The sequence below is a fragment of the Bactrocera oleae genome, chromosome 2, assembly GCF_042242935.1.
Source record: "Bactrocera oleae isolate idBacOlea1 chromosome 2, idBacOlea1, whole genome shotgun sequence".
Classification (NCBI taxonomy): domain Eukaryota; kingdom Metazoa; phylum Arthropoda; class Insecta; order Diptera; family Tephritidae; genus Bactrocera; species Bactrocera oleae.
Window position 1 is genome coordinate 76,725,790 of NC_091536.1, and position 18,767 is coordinate 76,744,556.

Genomic DNA, 18,767 nt, shown 5'->3' on the forward strand with positions numbered 1-18,767 from the left:
ACTACCAAAATATAGATAATGAAATTTAGTATCGCTGAAGAAATTGATTATTGATATTTTAAAGAATAAATAATAATAAAGTAAAGAAGAATTACACAAAGTCCCAAAGTACAAATTGACTTAGGTCAAATTTGTAAGAATCTGGAATCAAAATTTTTCTGCGATATCATCCCTGTCTTTAAATGACTTAACTACATTAAAATTAAAAAGAATAATTCAACTGTTCCCAAGACATGCTGAAACTATAACTATAATCCTAAAGTCAAATATGCAATTAAACGAGACTTAGAGGAAGAAAAGGTATCTTAAGGAACTTAAAATCGAATCTAGAAGACCGCATGTATTCAGTGACGGATTTAGGCTTAGCATGAGTATGCTCGCTAGATGATTCAAAAGCTTCGTATGACTAGAACATCTCTTATATTTTCATTATCAAGAGTAATAGCCATCATAAACTCGCCACAAGCATGCCAATACGACAGAGTTCATCATGATGTATTTTGTATGCGTCCACTATGTAATTCAAATGTTTCGGATGGCTGGAAAGTCTCATATACTTTTGTTGTCGGGAGCAATAGCCATTTTAAGCTTACCACAAGCTTTAGAATACGACACACTATAATGCGTTTTGCTTGCTCGTATATGCACTCTCTTTGACGCTCACTGACGAGCAAAACGCTCTAACGCTTCGGTTGGCCTAAATTATTCTTTGTACTTCCACTATCAGGTGCATTAGATCTCCACACATATATTCAAACGGTATAGTTATTATTGTTATGTATCACACTTTGACGGCCACAGGCGAACGCAGCGAGATTACTAGATGGTCCAAATGCTTAATGTCGATCCTTCCAATTTATTATACAAACCTGTAACTCTCGATAAAAAAAATTTGGATAAAAAAAGTCAGCGGTGTTTTTTTTACATTTGTATTCAGTTCATTTGATCTTTATTAATCATAGAATTCAGTAAATTTAATTACACTTTTTTCATTTAAATTCTAAAGATATTCAATATAAGGATTTATTTTATATGTACTCTTATTTTGTTTTGTTTTTTTTTTCAATTGTTAACAGTACCATTATCATTATAATTAATTTTATGCCTAAAAAAAAATAAAAATTTTATAAAAAAAAGATATTAATAATAAAAAATAAGATAATAATAATGCAAAAATAAAGTTTAAACTTAATAAAGAAATTTTAAAAGTTCAGCGCATTTAAAAATTATTATAAACGTTATTAATTGTTTAACACAAATTTACTTATTATTTAATGGTAATCAATATATTTCTTATCAAATTAAACACATTAACTAAACATGGCTTTTAAAAATAGATTTTTTAAGAAAGATAATTAAGTGGCTAAAACTGACGCACTTAAACGTTTTGATAAATGCCAGATTTGAAAAAAATTTAAAACAATTTATAATTGCTGTGTTAATAACTGTGGCATTTAAATGCATAATGAGTGCGCAAAGTTCGCCGAAAATGAAGGAAAATATAAAATAAACGACGCTCAAAGACGTTTTTATATTATCTGGACATAATGAGGTTATGTAATAAATTTTTTTTTTTTTACAAATTAAATTATTTGAAAATAATACATATTTTATATATAATAATATTTTTTATATAATGCCGTTAGAGTTTACTAAAATTCCCGTATATGCTTTTGTAAAAAATAAAATATAAATTTATGAAACAATCTTTAGTTTTGGATGCTTGAAAGAATATTAATTTTATTTTTTTTTTGCTTTAACATAAACTAAATTTTTTTAGAAATTCTTCATTTTCAAGTTAATTTTCTAGTTTTTCTTTTCTAATAAAATACATAAAAAACTGGAAAATCTTGTTCAAAAAAATTAATTTACCCTCAAATGATATATGTATATGTATTGCTCTCATATACTTTTCCAAATATTATACAATTTACAAATGAATGGATCATGCATGATTTACGTACAAATGTTGAAGCAATTTTTGAAGCAAACGTTCGAAGATTTTTATAATTTTTTTTGAAAAAAAAACCATTTAAAGAAATTTACAGTTTTTAAAAACATAATTAACTTTCCTCAAATTTAAATGGTTACGCATATTCAAATTTATTTTTGCACAACAACCTAATATGTACTTATATTTATTAGATTTTAATTTATTTTTTTTGGTTTTTACGAATTAATTTATTTTATTTAAATACGCAATAATGAATGAAAAATGCTTGTGTGTATACCATACGATTGTTGTAATTTTAGACATTTTTTTTTATCATTTAAATTAGAAGATTTTTTAAACGAAAATTAGAGTTAAGGTTTTTTTATCATTTAGTTTTTATATTAAAAAAATTAACCTTGGAAAATAATGTAAATTTGCCCTAAAATTTTATATATGAATATGCGAACTTAGTATTCTACCATAATATATACAATTTTTTTTAAAATAAATTTAACTCCTCTAAATAGCAGGAAATAATTGCAAACAATTTGTGAGAAAATTCAAATTTTGAAATTTTATATTTAAAACAAAAATAATAAAATGAGAGAAGCTGTTTTCTGAATTTTTTAAAATAAAAGTTAGCTATCAATATAAAAAACTATAAATATAATTAATAATTATTAAAAATAAAAATTTTGAAAAAAACTATATATGTATTTATGATTTTGGGAAGTTGTTTACTAATTTTTTTAAATAAAAAATAGCTGTTTATATAACAAAAAATTATTTAACATATAAATTTTAAAAAAACCTATATATCTTGTTTAGATTTTTTTTTTTTATAAATTATTTTAACATCTTTAAATAGCATGCAATAATTACACATTTATTAATTTTAGTAATTTTTTATGAGAAAATTTAAGTTTTAAGATGTTATTTAAATAAACAAAAACTTTATATTTAGGAAAAAAGTTATATAAAAAATTGTATAAAAAAGAATAATTAATAAAAAGTAATTTTGAGAAAAAATATATATTTATAATTTTGAGATTTTTTTTTTGACAAATTAATTTAATTTTTATATAAATTTTATAATAACCGATTTGCATTAATACATGCCTCCTTATGTGAACGTAAAATTTTGTAAATGTTATATATTTTCTGTTCATAAAATATATTGCATAAACGCAGCATCTAATTTTTTTTTTTTTGTTATTGTAACTCGCTTTGAATACAATTTGAATTTTTTGCAAGTTAATTCATTTAAATTCTAAACACATGCAAATTGTGCACACAATTACATAGTACATGTACATAAAATCTAAATCTCTCAATTCAGTTAATTATTAGTTATTTATTTAATTATTTATTTTTTAGGTTTACATTTACATTTGCGCATGAAGCCACATTTAGATTTCATTTTCAATTTCATTAAAGAATGTAAATTTTTGTTTTTGCTATTTGTTTTTGCTTTTGATTTCAATGAAATGCACATATATATGGGTGTGTGTATAATTATTATTTCCTCATTACATAAATAATAAGCTAAACGGTGAACGAGTTTAAATTGCACGCAGTGGCGTTTTACACAGTCAATATAAAAGAAATTTCAACAAAAAAATAAAACAAATTTTGAACAAATATTCCAAATCTACATATTACAAATAAACCGAAAGCTTTACTTATTATTTAAATGCCACCAACTTGGCAGCGTTTGCCGCGAGAGTTTGCATAAAAAACGAATGTACCGTAAATGTAGCTATCACTCCAACGCCTATTTGTATTATTTACGCTGATAAACTGTACACAACCACTTCGTAATCAATCGGCACAAGAGTGTCCTATAGATGTACTTTGTAGTTCTACTATTGGTTTCTTACACATTAAGCTCTAAATTGTTAAATTTATATATATGTATTGTATGAATGTGTATATGCGTGTGTCTATGTGTTGCTTGCTTGTGGCAAAATGATTTTCACACCATTTATATGTGTTCGTTCGCCTTACGTGCTAACATTTATCATTAATCATTTATGATTTTGTATTTTAATTTTATTATAAATTTCACATAACTTAAATTCATGACATTTCTTTACAATTCATTACAATGCATTACCACTACAGCTTGCTTTATGAACCCTAACGGTGCAGTTGCACAACGCCAACACACATACAACAAACTTATGCACTTATATTTTCATTTTCAATTTTCCTCACTTGTTTTTGTAATACTTTCACGCTTTACACTCTATTCAGTGGCATGCGTGTATATTTGTATGTATATGTGTTCGTATATAAATTTCTTTCAGTTTATATTTGAAATAAAATTTTGTAATTATTATGCCTGTGTATGGCAAATAAATTATATGTATGTATGTATGTTAAAGCTTATCAGCCAATGCTTTCTTTGTGGGGGCGGGAGAGAGAAGATTCTATATATAAATTAAAAAAAGTAATTGTAAAATCATTACAATAGTAGCATTACTCTAAGCAACTCACTTCACTTTGGTGAAATTTGCCAAAAAGCTGCGCCTCAGCGTACAACTTTTGTAATTACATGTGTGCATACATAAAAATATGTATATACACTTATATAATATATTTCTATATACTAATGCATATAAATGGGCTGATAAACTGCAACATTGCCAGTTTGCATGCTCGCAAAATATATGCGCTCTGCTTAAATTTAAACATAATAATTATGTAATTTAATCTAAATTATCTTGGAAAATCAACTTAATATAACCGGATGAACCGTCCAGTGGCGTCGCACAGAAGGGGCAAACCGCCTGAAAGCCATTCGTACCATGTGGTATATCAACATTGGCCCAGTACCTAAACGGGAAAAGAAGAAGAAATGAATTAAAATTGTTTGCATAAAATCTACTAAAATATAGTATAGGCTCATATTTGGGGGGTAAAATTTCAAAAAAAAAAATAAAATAAAATAAAATAAAAATAATTTTAAAAAAATTTACAATAAGAAAAAACCGTTAACTTCGGCTACGCTGAAGCTACAATACCCTTCACAGGTGCATTTCATGTAGCAACTATATATATGTACAACTAAATCTGAAAACGTAACCAGCCAACGGTGATTTTGATCGGTCAATTCAAACGTCAGCTATATGCTATAGCGCTCCGATTTTCACAATTTGTTGGCAGCTTGTAGCGCTGCCTTAGACAATAATTAGTGCCAAATTTCATGAAAATATCTTGTTAAATAAAAAAGGTTTCCATACAAGGACTGGATTCTGATCGTCAGGTTTGTATGGCAACTATATGTTCAGGTAGTCCGATATCGGCGGTTTCGAAAAATTGTGCAGCTTCTTGGGGAGAAAAAGATGTGGGTAAAATTCCAAAACGAGTGAGGGACTAGTTTGCGTATATTTAGACGGACAGACAGACGAAAATGGCTAAATCTATACAGCTCGTCGTGCTATTTTATACGATTTCCGATTTCTTCTAGGAGTTAGAAATTTCGTGGCAAACTCAATGCGTCCTGTTTATGGTATAAGATTTGATGGTCTAATTTCGGGAATTAAAAATCATGTTTGAATTATGATTGGCTTTGTTCTATTATTTCTTACAATATTCTAACCTCCTATTACCTGCCCCTGCAGACAAGTTTAAACTTTAGAAACGTTTATACACGACAAAAATAAAGAAAAATACCAAATGTTGCCTATATTTTGGCGCAAAGAACAAAGGACTATAAAAATTGTGCTACAAGATTTAAGTTGCCATCGAAGATTACAGTGAAATACATTTGGTGGCTTGACATTTAGCTACCGAGGGGCGATCGCAAAAAGCATTTTTAGAATCTGCATCGGCTGGAAATTAAGACCACAAACTACCAATATGTAATAATGACTTCAACATTCTTGATTAGGCTCGCTACATTTTCGCATCACTACAAATACAAGAAACGAAAGTAAGAATTGAAGGATAAGGTCACCTAGTTGAATTGTATGTGGTTGTGGTGGAATTGTTTTGCTTTTGTTGTTGTAGCATAAGCAAACTGTTTAAAATATTCAAGGCATTTTTTTGCCACGACAGCCGTTTCTACTTTATTACAATTGACTCAGATTTTATTCGTCCAAAAACTTTATTTCGGGAATTTAAGCCTGGTAAGTTGTAGCAAATGACGTTGTGATGACATTGCTTAGCCGGTTTATATACGGGTCTGTTTAGGTTATGTAAAACTCTGAGACGAAAATATTCCTTCGAAACTTCATTTTAGGTGAGATGGAAATCGGTACTCACATTTTCTTTAACAAAGGTTTCGGAAAGGTGTATTTTTGTTGTTTAAAGAGCACATAATATTTTTTTTAAATCTCGGTAAAATGGGAATTTACGATCTTAAGATTTCGGGTGGCACAAATTTCATACAAAACGTTAGCAAAAAGTAATTGCCACAAGTTCAGGCAAAACTGAAACTAACTTCCACTACAACGCATTCCACAACATAGTTTTTTTTGTTGTAATATACTTGACTTACTTGACTGTCTTTTCAGTCGCCATGTGACCGCATGGATTAAAAGCGAACGTAGGTGCACCGACATCAACATAAAAGGCCGGTTCTAGACCCATACAAAGCGTAACGACCGGACCGACTTCGAGGCACATGGGACAGCGACGAGCGCCAGTACTCTTATCCTGGCCCCAATCGTGATGACCTGCAAAATAAAGAAGTATTAGTATTAAAAAAAATATATGTATACAGTTGAAAAAGGTTTGCTGCTGAACGCCGACAGTTACATACCCTGAACATGTCCACAGTTTAAGTACACATAAGGCTGATTCACTTGATCACCAATATTCACTTTTCTAGGTATAACTAAGGTATTCAAACCGACCGGACATTGCGGACGTCCAGCATTGATTTCATCAATTAGCTTTTCTAAATCGCGCTTGGTCTGTAAGAATAAAATGGAGTTATGTGATAAAGTGTTATATATATATGTGTGTGTATGTCACTCGCGTGCTAGATACGAACCGGTGAATGTTGTAGGCCTTCGGCTGAGCGCCAAAGCAGCGTGGCACCGCACAGATCGATCAGCGTGCCATCTTGCAGTACATTGGATTCATCGTAAATCTGTGGGATAAAGAAGAATTATTAGTATTATTTTATTACTTTAGCAAAAAATTTATTTTAGATAATTACCGGCTGTCCCTTTTGCTGGGCCGATCTCGACTCGCGCAAACTGAACACATCACCGCCGACCGAACATTCACGCCAGAGTCCACACTTGGCATTGCCGCCGCAAAACTGACCCTTTGGATGCATTATTAGCACACCGTTTGTGGTGAGACCGTCGATTTCGACATTATCCTGCCATTTTGTGGCCTTCTCCTGTAGACAAAGAAATCTTTGATTATTACTGTTTTTATTTATTTGTTTGCAGCAAACTTACGCCCAGGAAAATATTTCTACTTGAGTCAAAGCCCGCGGCAAATATTCGCGCTTTGGATGCCTCACAGCGATTCACCAGTATTCGACATGCGAAACGCGATATTGTACTTTGCATGACTTTAGCATCTTTTTTATCACCGGGCAATGTGTCCATAACAACAAAATCTATGGGGGACTCCGATGAGCGACCAACCTGTAGAAATATGGAAATAGAAAGACTTTAGATAAGTTTTCAATTAAGGAAAAATATATTTAATGGAAGTTTATGGAGGAGAGAAATCTTATATACATATATCGTAAATATAGATATGGAGAAATACTTAATATTTTAAAGCTGTGATATAGTTATTCCAATTCGTGAAATATGTTTCCATTGGGAAAATTAGTGGTGTCATAAAATATTTCGATAGGTGGCGCTATCTATCGTCTAAAAAATGTTTTTATCATCTGATTGATTTTGCATCATAAAAAAATATTTAGCTATCAAATATAGACGTTTTTCGCTTAACCTCAGTAGACAATTGAATACGAAAGTCATATCGATGTTTATAATTATTAATTGACATAAGGAATGGGTTTTGCAAAAGCTTTTACATTTCTAATAAATTAATTTCACTTTGCATATTTTTATTATTAAATATCAGTAATAACTCACTTGGAAAAGAATTTTGAAATTGTCTAAAGTTGTTTGAAGCTTTTTGTAAGCTTTCAACATTTTTCAAAGCTTTCGAGCAACTCTATGAGCTTTTCGCAAACTTTTGAACCAAGCACATATAAATGCATTTTATAAGACTGCCTTAGGTTTTCAGTTTTCCTAACTTACTTTACTATTCATTACCATGACCTACTGCTGTCAAAAAAAGTCGTATTCCGAACACGTGATCATAATAAAAAAAGTGCAGTTTATCTAACATATTTTATATCAGTTTCTATATTTTATCGTCCACTTATAGAAAATATATTTGTTACACTTTTATCAAACTTCCGAAAATTAAAAACAAAAATATATGTCCAGAGTCTACATAATATCAGTTTCAATAAATATGCATATACTAATTGCCATCATACCAGAGATACTACAAGTATATTAATTTCCTAATATCACCATTTAATATAATAACTAAAGGGAGGGCTTGGCTTTCACATGTGAAGAGAATAAAGCAATGTCGGCAGATTTCAAAGCCACACGCTAAAAGCAATTATTATAATCATAAATTTATATTGTATATGGAAATAATGCGGATAGATAGTAATGTAACGGGTTTCATTAAAAATTACGGTGAATGTCATATATCTTCCGAAAAGCAAAATTTGCGATTATTAATATTTCAAAACAATAAGCAAAAAAAAAAAAACAATAAAAAAATATAAGGACGATAAAAAACAATTGGACAAAGAATATTTTCCTAGAAATATATATACGATTATATATACTTAGGGAGCATATATAATATATGTGCCTCAGATGTGCTATGATTGTCACTGACGTCTGTGACACTGACAATGTCATCCAATGACGATTTCCAAGCAGATCAGTGTCAGGCACAGGTACTCCTACAAGTATTTAACAACAACAAATATTACACACGCGTCGCTAAGAAAGAAAAATACACAAACATATGTACTCCACACACGTAGAACAACTGACGCACATAGCTGGGGACACCAGACAGCTAGCAACATGGTTGGGCTAACTAATGAAATCGATATGTTTGCACTGAATACGCAACAGTTCTCGGTATTAAATATTGACAAAATGCCATTAGGTATGTTGGCATGTGTGGAATGGTAGAAAGTATGACATAGTGACATTTTCTATTTACTTTGGTAGCATCCATTTATTCACACAAGCATATACCATATGTATATGGTATATATCGTGAAAAAACAAATCAAGAAAAAGTTTGGTTATAAGCATTTTCTACGCGCTCTAACATGTAGTTTGGGGAAAGTGTTGCTTATCAAACAGGCAAATTTGTTGATGAGCTTGAAAAACACATTAACTTGTTTGACTTAATCAAAATAATAATGAAATTCTGTTATAAATGAAATTTCAATTCACAATCGTTTTTAATTTTTTGAGGAGTTCATGTTTTTCTGAGAGACATGTTGCCTACATTTAGGCGTATTAATAAAAAAAATTCAAACTTTTCGTTAGTGTTTTAAAGTCACGAGTCACGAGAAACAAGTCAACAGTAATCTAACCTCCTTTGGGCTAACAATTTCATATTACTGAATTCAGTTTTAGCATAAAATATCTTTTCATAAAAACCTATCAATTGATTGCAGATAGTTTAAAGGAACGTACATATGTAGAAGGAATTATGAGAGTAAGTCTAGCAATCAATTTCAAATCTAATTTGACTTGAAAGAAGTAGCTCTATTATGCAATAATCCCCCTAATTTTTTTTATATATTAAAAGATATATGTTTTAAGTCTACGTGTTCCTTTAATCAGCTTAATCTTAGCGCAAAACGCAAAGAAATTTTATTGAATTGATTTCGACTTTTTCGAACATAATCAGAAATATCAGCGAGGTTGACCTAAAAGCATGCATGAAATTCAGTTACTATATCTAGTAAGTCTATTAAATTCATCGAAGAATAAATACTTGGGAAGAAATAGCAAAACTAATTTCCATTTTTTAACAGAAAATGTTCGCAATTAACATTTTTATTAATGACTTTCGGGAGAGTTTTCTGTGATATATATCCTCAGTCTGACGCTATCGATATATTAGCGGTTTCTCACGCAATTTTTCTCGAAGAAACTTTAATTATTATTACAGGTTTAGATGGCAAAAGGTAATACTTGAATATTCTTAAAATTATTTTTGAAGAATTTTAATGCTTGGTGCCTGCTTCCTACTAATCTCTTTTTCTTCTGTCTCCTATATTAAAATTTCGTAATTGCAAATGAAACTGCGATTAATGCTACGCGGAAATTTAAACAAGAATCTATAAAATTTTAAAACAGTAATGATTTCCTGTCCCTTTGCCACATTTAAATACATATATGTATTTTTTATTACTCATATTTTTTAAAATGTTCGCTAAAGCAAACAAATTAAAAATTGAATAAATAACTCGAATACAAAAGACGACACAAAAGACATTTCTGCTATTTTTATTGGTGACAACAAACAAAATAAACTATTGAAACAGGAACAACCGTAATGTAATTTCTCATTCTATTAGTAACGGTAAACACAATAAAGTGCACACTTAACAATAATGGAATAAGTAATCAAATGAACTGCTGCAAATTATATTGTAGGTATTATACTGAACGTTGGTCATATGTTTGTATCTTTGTAGAAAAAAAAAATTTACAATAATTTGCATTGAACTTAACCTAATTACAAATATGTATGGTATTTAATTATTAAAAGCTGCATGACATTTCATAACTTTTTTAAAAGAACTAAAATAAAATTTCAAGATTGTGTAAAGGCTGTTTTTTTTAGCTATGTGGTTTTCAAAAAGAAATAAAACTGCGCATATGGCCAAGACTTTAGCTTTATTATAAAGATACGAGTTTGCCATTATGTTTTAAAAATGATTTCCGAGAAGTAACTGCCGCGGCTCGCTCAAATAAATAGTTCAGCGGTGTTAAATCGCACAATGTTGGAGGCCACGCTATAGGCCCGCGACGCGTGATAATGCGCTTCTGTCTTGTTGGTCCACATCAACATCCTACAATTCAGGCTCGAAAGTCACTAATCATGGCTTTTTAGCGTTCCCCATAGACTGCAACATTAAGGCCGGCTTCATATATAAATAAATATAATTCCCTGTACCCACAGAGCATACCAAACAGTGACTTTTTGAGAATGTAATCGGAATAGGTGGCCATCTTGTTTCGGGCCCATTCACCGAACGTTGAACCGGAGTAAGACTTTTTGCAATCGTCCAAAAATTAAAGCAATTAACTAATTGCCCAATTAGAATTTATGACGCAATGTAAGTTTGCGAAATGTTTTCAAAACGAAATGTCATGTCAATGACAGCAAACCAATATATTCTTGCAATCCTATAAAGAACAAGTGATGCTGCCTTTAATGATTTTGTAACTACTTGGTAGTGAATTGAATTTCAATGTAGATTGCAATCAGAACTTTATATCGGCAGAAAGAAATAATTTTGTGAGTAATGGAAGCGATTCAATGTTAAGCTATAATCAAATTATCCAACATAGACGTTTTCACACAAAAAGTCCAGATAACTTTTATCCAGCTGTTAAAAACGTTGAAAAACTGATTTTTGAGGTTTCGTTTCGTTTTTAATTTTGACCTTAATTGTCTTAACTAATAGAACGGGTTTAACTTGTTATATGAAAGAGTTTGTATGCTACTAAATTATATATTGGGTATTAGCTTTAAAGAAATGATATAATATATAAATAAATTGTTGATATAACTGCTGAAGATAAATTGAACTGTGTTACGACTCAATTTACATCATAATTGCATCAGCTGATTGATCTCCAAACTGCTCTTGGTAAACGAAAGAGTTGCAATGCTAATAAAGGGTACTTATATTCTTTATTGGCTTTTGTAAAATTAAAAAAAAAAAATGTAAACTCGAATATTATTGCTAGCTAAATATAGGAAATTGCAAACATCTATAGGGTATATGTTTTTAATATTGATAGTTTTATTTTCATCTCACTATCGTTAGTTTATGCCTTATCTAGACTTACCAACAATTTTCATAAATTTCACTTAATATAAATAGCTACATATTGATATTGTCTAGTAATACAAAAAGTAAAGTTTAATATGCATATTTAATTCAACGCATATGGTTTTAAATTTTTGAAATAATATACAAGTTATTAAATTTAACTCTTTGTACGCTTAAATTAGGTGTTAGATGAGTTAGTAGACGGAATTATACGGAAATATTTACAATTGGGTAAGAATTTCTAATGTTTAGAAATACCGGCTGCACATAACCTCACTTACTCATATAGAATCAGAATTTTTGACTAAACCTAAACATATTTTAAGTACACATTTCCTGATCTTATATTACATGTATAAAAAAATGTACCTTTTGATTTTACCAGCAAAAAGTAAGTGTATTTCAAGGGGAAAAAATATCGATACTATCGAAAGTATTTTTTTAAACTATCGAAACTATCGATTGGTTCGACTATCGATAGTTTTGCAGCTCTACTATAAACACCACTTATACATAGCTATTTGAATAAAGTACTCCACGTGCTCTTACCTGAAACATATCCGTTTCCGTGTCTTCTTTATATTCCACGATGACAGCTTGATTACGTGATAGTGTGTATGAAATTGAATGTTGATTGGCATCTAGTATAGCTTTCGATGTCTGTGGCGATTGGACGATATAGTGTTTGGAACGTTTCACACCGTTCGGCTCTGTACGTTTGTAAAGTACGAATTTTGAACGTCTACGACCGCGATCACCTTGCGGTAAATAACCATTGTAGCTGTAATGGGAGGCAAATAACAGATAGTGGCATATTAGTTATAGTTGTTTGTAGATATGTATTCGTGTACTTATGTACTTTTATTTATTCGTGTACTTATTTATATATATATATATACATATATGTACACAACTATATAAAGTTGACAATAAGTGCTTGGAGCTTTTAAGGCGAGCATTATTACAACTTATTGAACAACAAAGAAAAACGGTTTATAATAATACGAAATATAAAAATGCATAAATAAGTAAATACCGTAAATACATAAATTTCTAGGAAACGCAAATGAACTTTAGTGGTTAAAAATGTGTAGCGATTTTAAGGCAATGCCACTTAAGCTTATCACCGCCGAACAAATAAACGGGACTTATGTAGTTACGTGTGTGCAGCAATCTACAGTGTTGATTATTTTTTGCTTTTGAGTATTTAGAGTCTTTACTTTTAACCACGTGTTTTTGAAGCATTTTGATGAAGTGACTTATTAGGTAGGGGGTATTATATAAATGAATATCTATTTATTTACGTACTAGATAGAAATATTATTCAAGATCAAGTGTTTTCAAGTTGTTACTTTTTTTAGACTTTTGATTTATTTAATACTTTATAAGATTAATTCTTTCATACGTCATATGTTTTAGATGCGGTTAAAAGTTATGAGGTAAAAACAAATTGTATAAGTAACTATGATTTGTTCAAAAATTATCAAGCACATACACTTTTATTAAAAAAAGAGAAGTCAATGAAAAAATTCTACAAATCTCGTGTTGAAAATGATAAATATTAGGTTTAAGTTTTACTAATATTACACACTCCACGAAAATTGTCAAATTTAATTGCCTATGTCGAAAAATTACAACTGTTGCCTACATTTCGGCGCATATACGAAAGCCCGATAAAGCGAGAAGCAAAAGAGTCAACCTTATCCAAAAACGAACATATAAGCATATAAGGTTACTCTGGTGGCTAGGAAGTTTTATATGATAATAAAGCTTTTATCGCATAAAACTCATATAGATATAAAATATTTAGATATACTCGTATATACATAAATAATCAGCGTGACGAGCTGACTCGATTTAGCCATGTCCGTCTGTCTGTTTGTATAATACGGGAACTAGTCCGTCAGTTTTTGAGATATCGATTTGAAATTTTGCAAACGTCCTTTTCTCCCCAAAAAACTGCTCATTTGTCGAAACCACCGATATCGGGCCACTATAGCATATAGCTGCCATACAAACTGATCGGTCAATATCAAGTCCTTGTATGGAAAATTTTTTTGTATAAGATAGCTATACAAAATTTGGCATTGATTATAGCCCAAAGCAACACTACAATATCCGATTTGGATTGTATCACTATAGCATAAAGCTGCCATACAAACTGAGCGATTAAAATCAAGATAAAGATTTTCAAAAAGATTTTTTTCCCTTATTAAGATTGATTCGACTTGGAAGTTCTTCATATCAAACAACGTGACTAAAAAGAACAAACAGCGTTTTCCTACGTATGCTAACCGTTGGCCGATTATGTTTTCAGATTTGGTTATACATATATATATATATATATAGTTGTAAAAGAAATTTGCCATTGAAAGGCATTATATCTTCGGTTTAGCCGATGTTAACGTTTTTCTTGTTTAAACTAAAATTGTTTTATTGAAAAATGTAATCTTACAGAAGTTATCTGAAAAAAAAATTAACTCTCGATAAGAAAACGATTCGAAATTCCACCGCTCCTACGTAACCGCATCCTTTTCGTAATAAATTTACATTAAGGGTAGATTTCAAAAAGTCGAAAGCTTTTTTGGTTATATGTATATCGAATATTTGAGAATATTTTCCGAAAATTTGAAGTTGATCCGTCAAATAGTTTTGGAGATATAAGCATATTTGTAGAATTTTTTTACTTAGTGTAATGGGTTCCCAAAACTTTGAAAACGTTGTTTCCAGAGTAGGTGAAGAAAATTTCTTCAATATTGCCGGAACGAAATTTTCACACGACCTTCTTAGATAGTATTTGTCAGGTAATGATTGAAGGAATAAGATTTTTGATTAAAATCTAATTTTTTCACAGAAACTACTTCCTTTTGAGTAGTCCTTAGTTCAATATCTGTTCTCATCGAATGTTATAATAATTTTTTTTTTGGATCTGAGATAATTTTAAGCAGAAAAATCATTCACACAGCCCGACACATATTTTCCGATGTTCTCCTGGAGATTGGCTAAGGGAGCAAAGAAATCCCAAATTTTTCAAAATGAATCACCGATTGTTAAAATACATTAAGTTCAGTAAAGGTAGATTATTTTATTTCTATGAAGTTAAATGACGCTACAAAAAACATTCACAAAAACACGTTTATTTCTGACTTGCAAGTGGATACAACACCTTAAGTCACTCTAAAGATGATTCGTTAGAAAAACTAAACAAACTATATTAATAAATTTATTAAATTCAGCTATAAATAAGCTATGAAAATTGTTTTCGAGTTTCATATTCAAAAAGTGTTATTCTAAAACTAATAATCCACACAAGCGTTCTAAATTTGCTTACACAATTTGGCGCCGTAGGCTTTTCCAATCGAAAATATTATGTTTCAGTCACTTTTATTTATGAAAATTGCCGCCATTTATAAATAGACGCAGAGCGACATGTAACAACATTAATTCGCTTAAATTATGTGCAACGGCGGCCGAAATGCGTCTGGTGAGGCCATACACCATCAACTCAACCGCCTTTGGCCTGTTGAAGCGTAGAATAAATACAAAATTTCTTCTCAACTAATTCGTACGTAAATATACGCAGCACACTACTCCCCCCGGCAGCGATCGCCTCCATTCAAATCACAACAACACCTACCGACATGGCCGACATCATGTTGACGCTTGTGGTACGTGATAGCGCTGTGCCCTGTTGCTGGTCCCCGTTCTATTTTATTTTATGGCATAAGTTTCGGTGTTAACGAACTTTGTGGATTCGTCAAAAATAGATAAACGGCAGCGGCGGCTACTGATGCTAATGCTGTGACTACTGCGCTGTTGTTGTTGCTGGTAGTACTATATATTGTTACTTTGGCCACTTTGTATTTGTGGTCGCCGTAGTTGTTGCCCCAACCTATGTAAGCGTGTGAGCAGCGAGAACGCGGATCAACCGCTGCGGCCCTTGCACTGTTGCGCCACCGTCAGCATTTATTTGATGCCTTCCATTCTAGGAATAGCACATTTTTGAATGCATACCTATATACTCGGGCAGTTTTGTTTTAGCTTGTTTAGAAATTGTGGACATTCTTATCTCGTAAATACCCACTCAACACTGTACAGTTTATTCGTGAGTGTTTGTGAAAAGGCTGAAAATATTTTGTAGTTATGAAATGGAGCACCAATAGTCGTATGTATGTATGTTTATGCATACACAGCAGGAAAATAGAAACTAGTTGAGAACTAGTGGGAATTTCGCAAATTGGTAGCACTTTAGGGGGCAGTTTGATAATTTGAAAAAATTATTATTTTTAATTTAGCATTTCGATAGTCTATACCTAGAAAAATATCACTGCAAAAATTACTAGTATTTTGATCTGTTAAAAAAACTAATTTTGTCAGGCCAAAATTTTAGTATGTTATTTTTAAAGATATAAACTATCGAAATATGAAAAAACAAACACCGTTATTTTTTAAATTTTAGTTCGTTTTGCGACCGTAAGTCACCGCTGAAATCACCGCAACAATGAGGAACCTGTTTTTAGCGCCGTCATTGATCGAGTGTAACTCGAAAAATAATTTTTTTCTGTGTATTTTTAAAATATGTAAATATATAATATATCCCTAAAATTTTACGACAATTAATACAAGTAATTTTCTTTCTTCTTTTTTAATTCCGAAAATCGCCTTTAGTAGGCACATTAGATGTGCCACTTAAGGTGATCGGTCTCAAACTAGTTCAGAACTGATGCACTCTCCTGCACGGTAGTTTGGAAAGTAGAGGTCTATAATATTTGGGGAATATTCTAATTTATTTTGTCAGCTGGGTGCGGATCTTTGGGCATTCCGGCCAGTATTCCAAAAATTATGAAGAAAATAATTCCGCTTAACTTGGTGCCTTCAAATGAAATATTAATAATACATTATTCAAAGTAAAAACTGCGTATGGTGTATGAGCGCTTGTACGCTTTGGGTCAGCTTTTTTAAAACATAGTTTTCAAGTAGGAAGGTTGAAAATAATATTGTTGCATATTTCAAGGTCCCACCCAAACAACTGCATCGTTAACAAATAAATTGTTTAAATTATATACGGTTAGTGTGTGTATATATTTATTACTTACATATTCTGTATAAGTTTCGCAATTTGAACCCGATAACATTTGGCTCAGTTGGCAGTCTTTGAAAAATTAAATTAAACGCTCACTGGTGTTGACACACGAGATCTAATCGCATAATGTTGATGACGGAAATATTATTCATCATAGATACATACATATATAACCCCAATTATTCATAGAAGTCGAGGTCTTGTTTGTTTGTGAAAAATTTCGCGTTTTGCTCACATTCCGTTGACATTGCACACCAAACTCGAGTGCTTACGATAATCTAAGTCTATTGAAACAATTCTTATACATATGATGGTGAACTGCCAAATATTTAAGACTGTTGAGTCCAATTTTTCAATAATGCGTTAAAAATTTTTTTTTGAAAATCGGAGTTTTATTTTTTGAAATAATACTCTATAATAAAGAGTGGTGTTTAAGACAAGCTGAAGGATATGTGAAATGTTTAAAACTTAACACCAGAACAGTCTATAAATTCGAGTTGATTTCGTCTTGGAAGCGTATAAGGTAAAGGCTTAGACACTTTTTAACAGTTACTTAGAATGACACCCCCATCATTTATATTGTTATTTGGATACTGGGGAGCTACATAGGCTCAAACATTTCATTGAAGGAATCTTTCTTGTCAAGAATAATTACATTTAGTGCAAGATAATTATATATTATTATTATATATAATTATTTGTACATTATGAAAAGTATATGAAAAAATATACGAACAACCCAGAAATTTATAGAAAAAACATACTATATACATATGTACATACACACAGCGATAAAGACTTTACATTAGATTGCTCTCGCGATAACAGTTAAACATTATTAAGAGTTGTAAGTATTGCACGCCAAAAAATTAGTAGCGGTTTCGCTTTGGGTAAACTGTTGGTAGACGCCCGACCGCTGTCCCCCCTGCACGACTCTTTAAGCACTACAACTTTTTGTTGGATTTACAAGTGCAGCGAGTGAGTGTTTTATTAATGATGTTATTAGTTTTAATGACTTGACATTACAACCGGAATTATGGTTTTATTTTAGTGTGGCCTTTTAATTATAGTGCGTCGTGCTGTATGAGACACGATGGATGTGCACATATACATATGTATAGGTACATACATATAGAGACACTTGTATTATATGCACTTAAAACAAACAGTTAACTCCTTTTAGTGTGGTCAAGCAGCGCTGGCAACTGGTCTTCACTTGACGAATTGTTTTTGTATAAATCATATCATATATACATATATATACGCAATTAGGTGTGTGTGTACACACTGCGTTTCAGGGAGCTGTCTGCTAATTTTTTCTAGGTAAGTTTAAGTAATGGTGCTGATCGGGCCGAATCCCTTTAGAAGAAGCGAATGGATCGCAATTTAAGGGAATATTTTGCCGAGAGTTCTCCAACACCTCTAGTTTCAGGACACCAGACTTCTGCAGTGTTTATCAAGCAGAGGTGTCTGACATCAAGACAGCTCCGTAGCGCAGCCCCCTTTAGAGAGTGGAGCACTGACTCTAGTAACACTGGCTTTGAAATCGCTGAGTATTCAAGCAGTGGTTGAACTCATTTTCAATTGCATTAGTTATTTCATCATTAAACTCGTTTGCGTGTCTGGTCTTAGCGGAATCGCTGGAA

At 31.2% G+C, this 18,767-nt stretch overlaps 1 protein-coding gene across 2 annotated transcripts in view; it reads right to left on the minus strand.

Annotated features, from left to right (window-relative positions):
- Positions 1 to 3,963: 3,963 nt before the first annotated feature.
- Pli (E3 ubiquitin-protein ligase pellino) overlaps positions 3,964 to 18,767 on the minus strand; it is an 85,217-nt gene continuing 70,413 nt past the window's right edge. For both annotated transcript variants that reach the window (XM_036367952.2, XM_036367954.2), the window contains exons 4-10: positions 12,588 to 12,819; positions 7,354 to 7,545; positions 7,104 to 7,292; positions 6,936 to 7,034; positions 6,702 to 6,855; positions 6,438 to 6,615; positions 3,964 to 4,771 (exon numbers count right to left, since the gene is read on the minus strand). In XM_036367952.2, the coding sequence (XP_036223845.1) occupies positions 4,645 to 4,771; positions 6,438 to 6,615; positions 6,702 to 6,855; positions 6,936 to 7,034; positions 7,104 to 7,292; positions 7,354 to 7,545; positions 12,588 to 12,819 (1,171 nt within the window). In that variant the 3' untranslated portion in view covers positions 3,964 to 4,644. The remainder of the gene's footprint in view (positions 4,772 to 6,437; positions 6,616 to 6,701; positions 6,856 to 6,935; positions 7,035 to 7,103; positions 7,293 to 7,353; positions 7,546 to 12,587; positions 12,820 to 18,767) is intronic.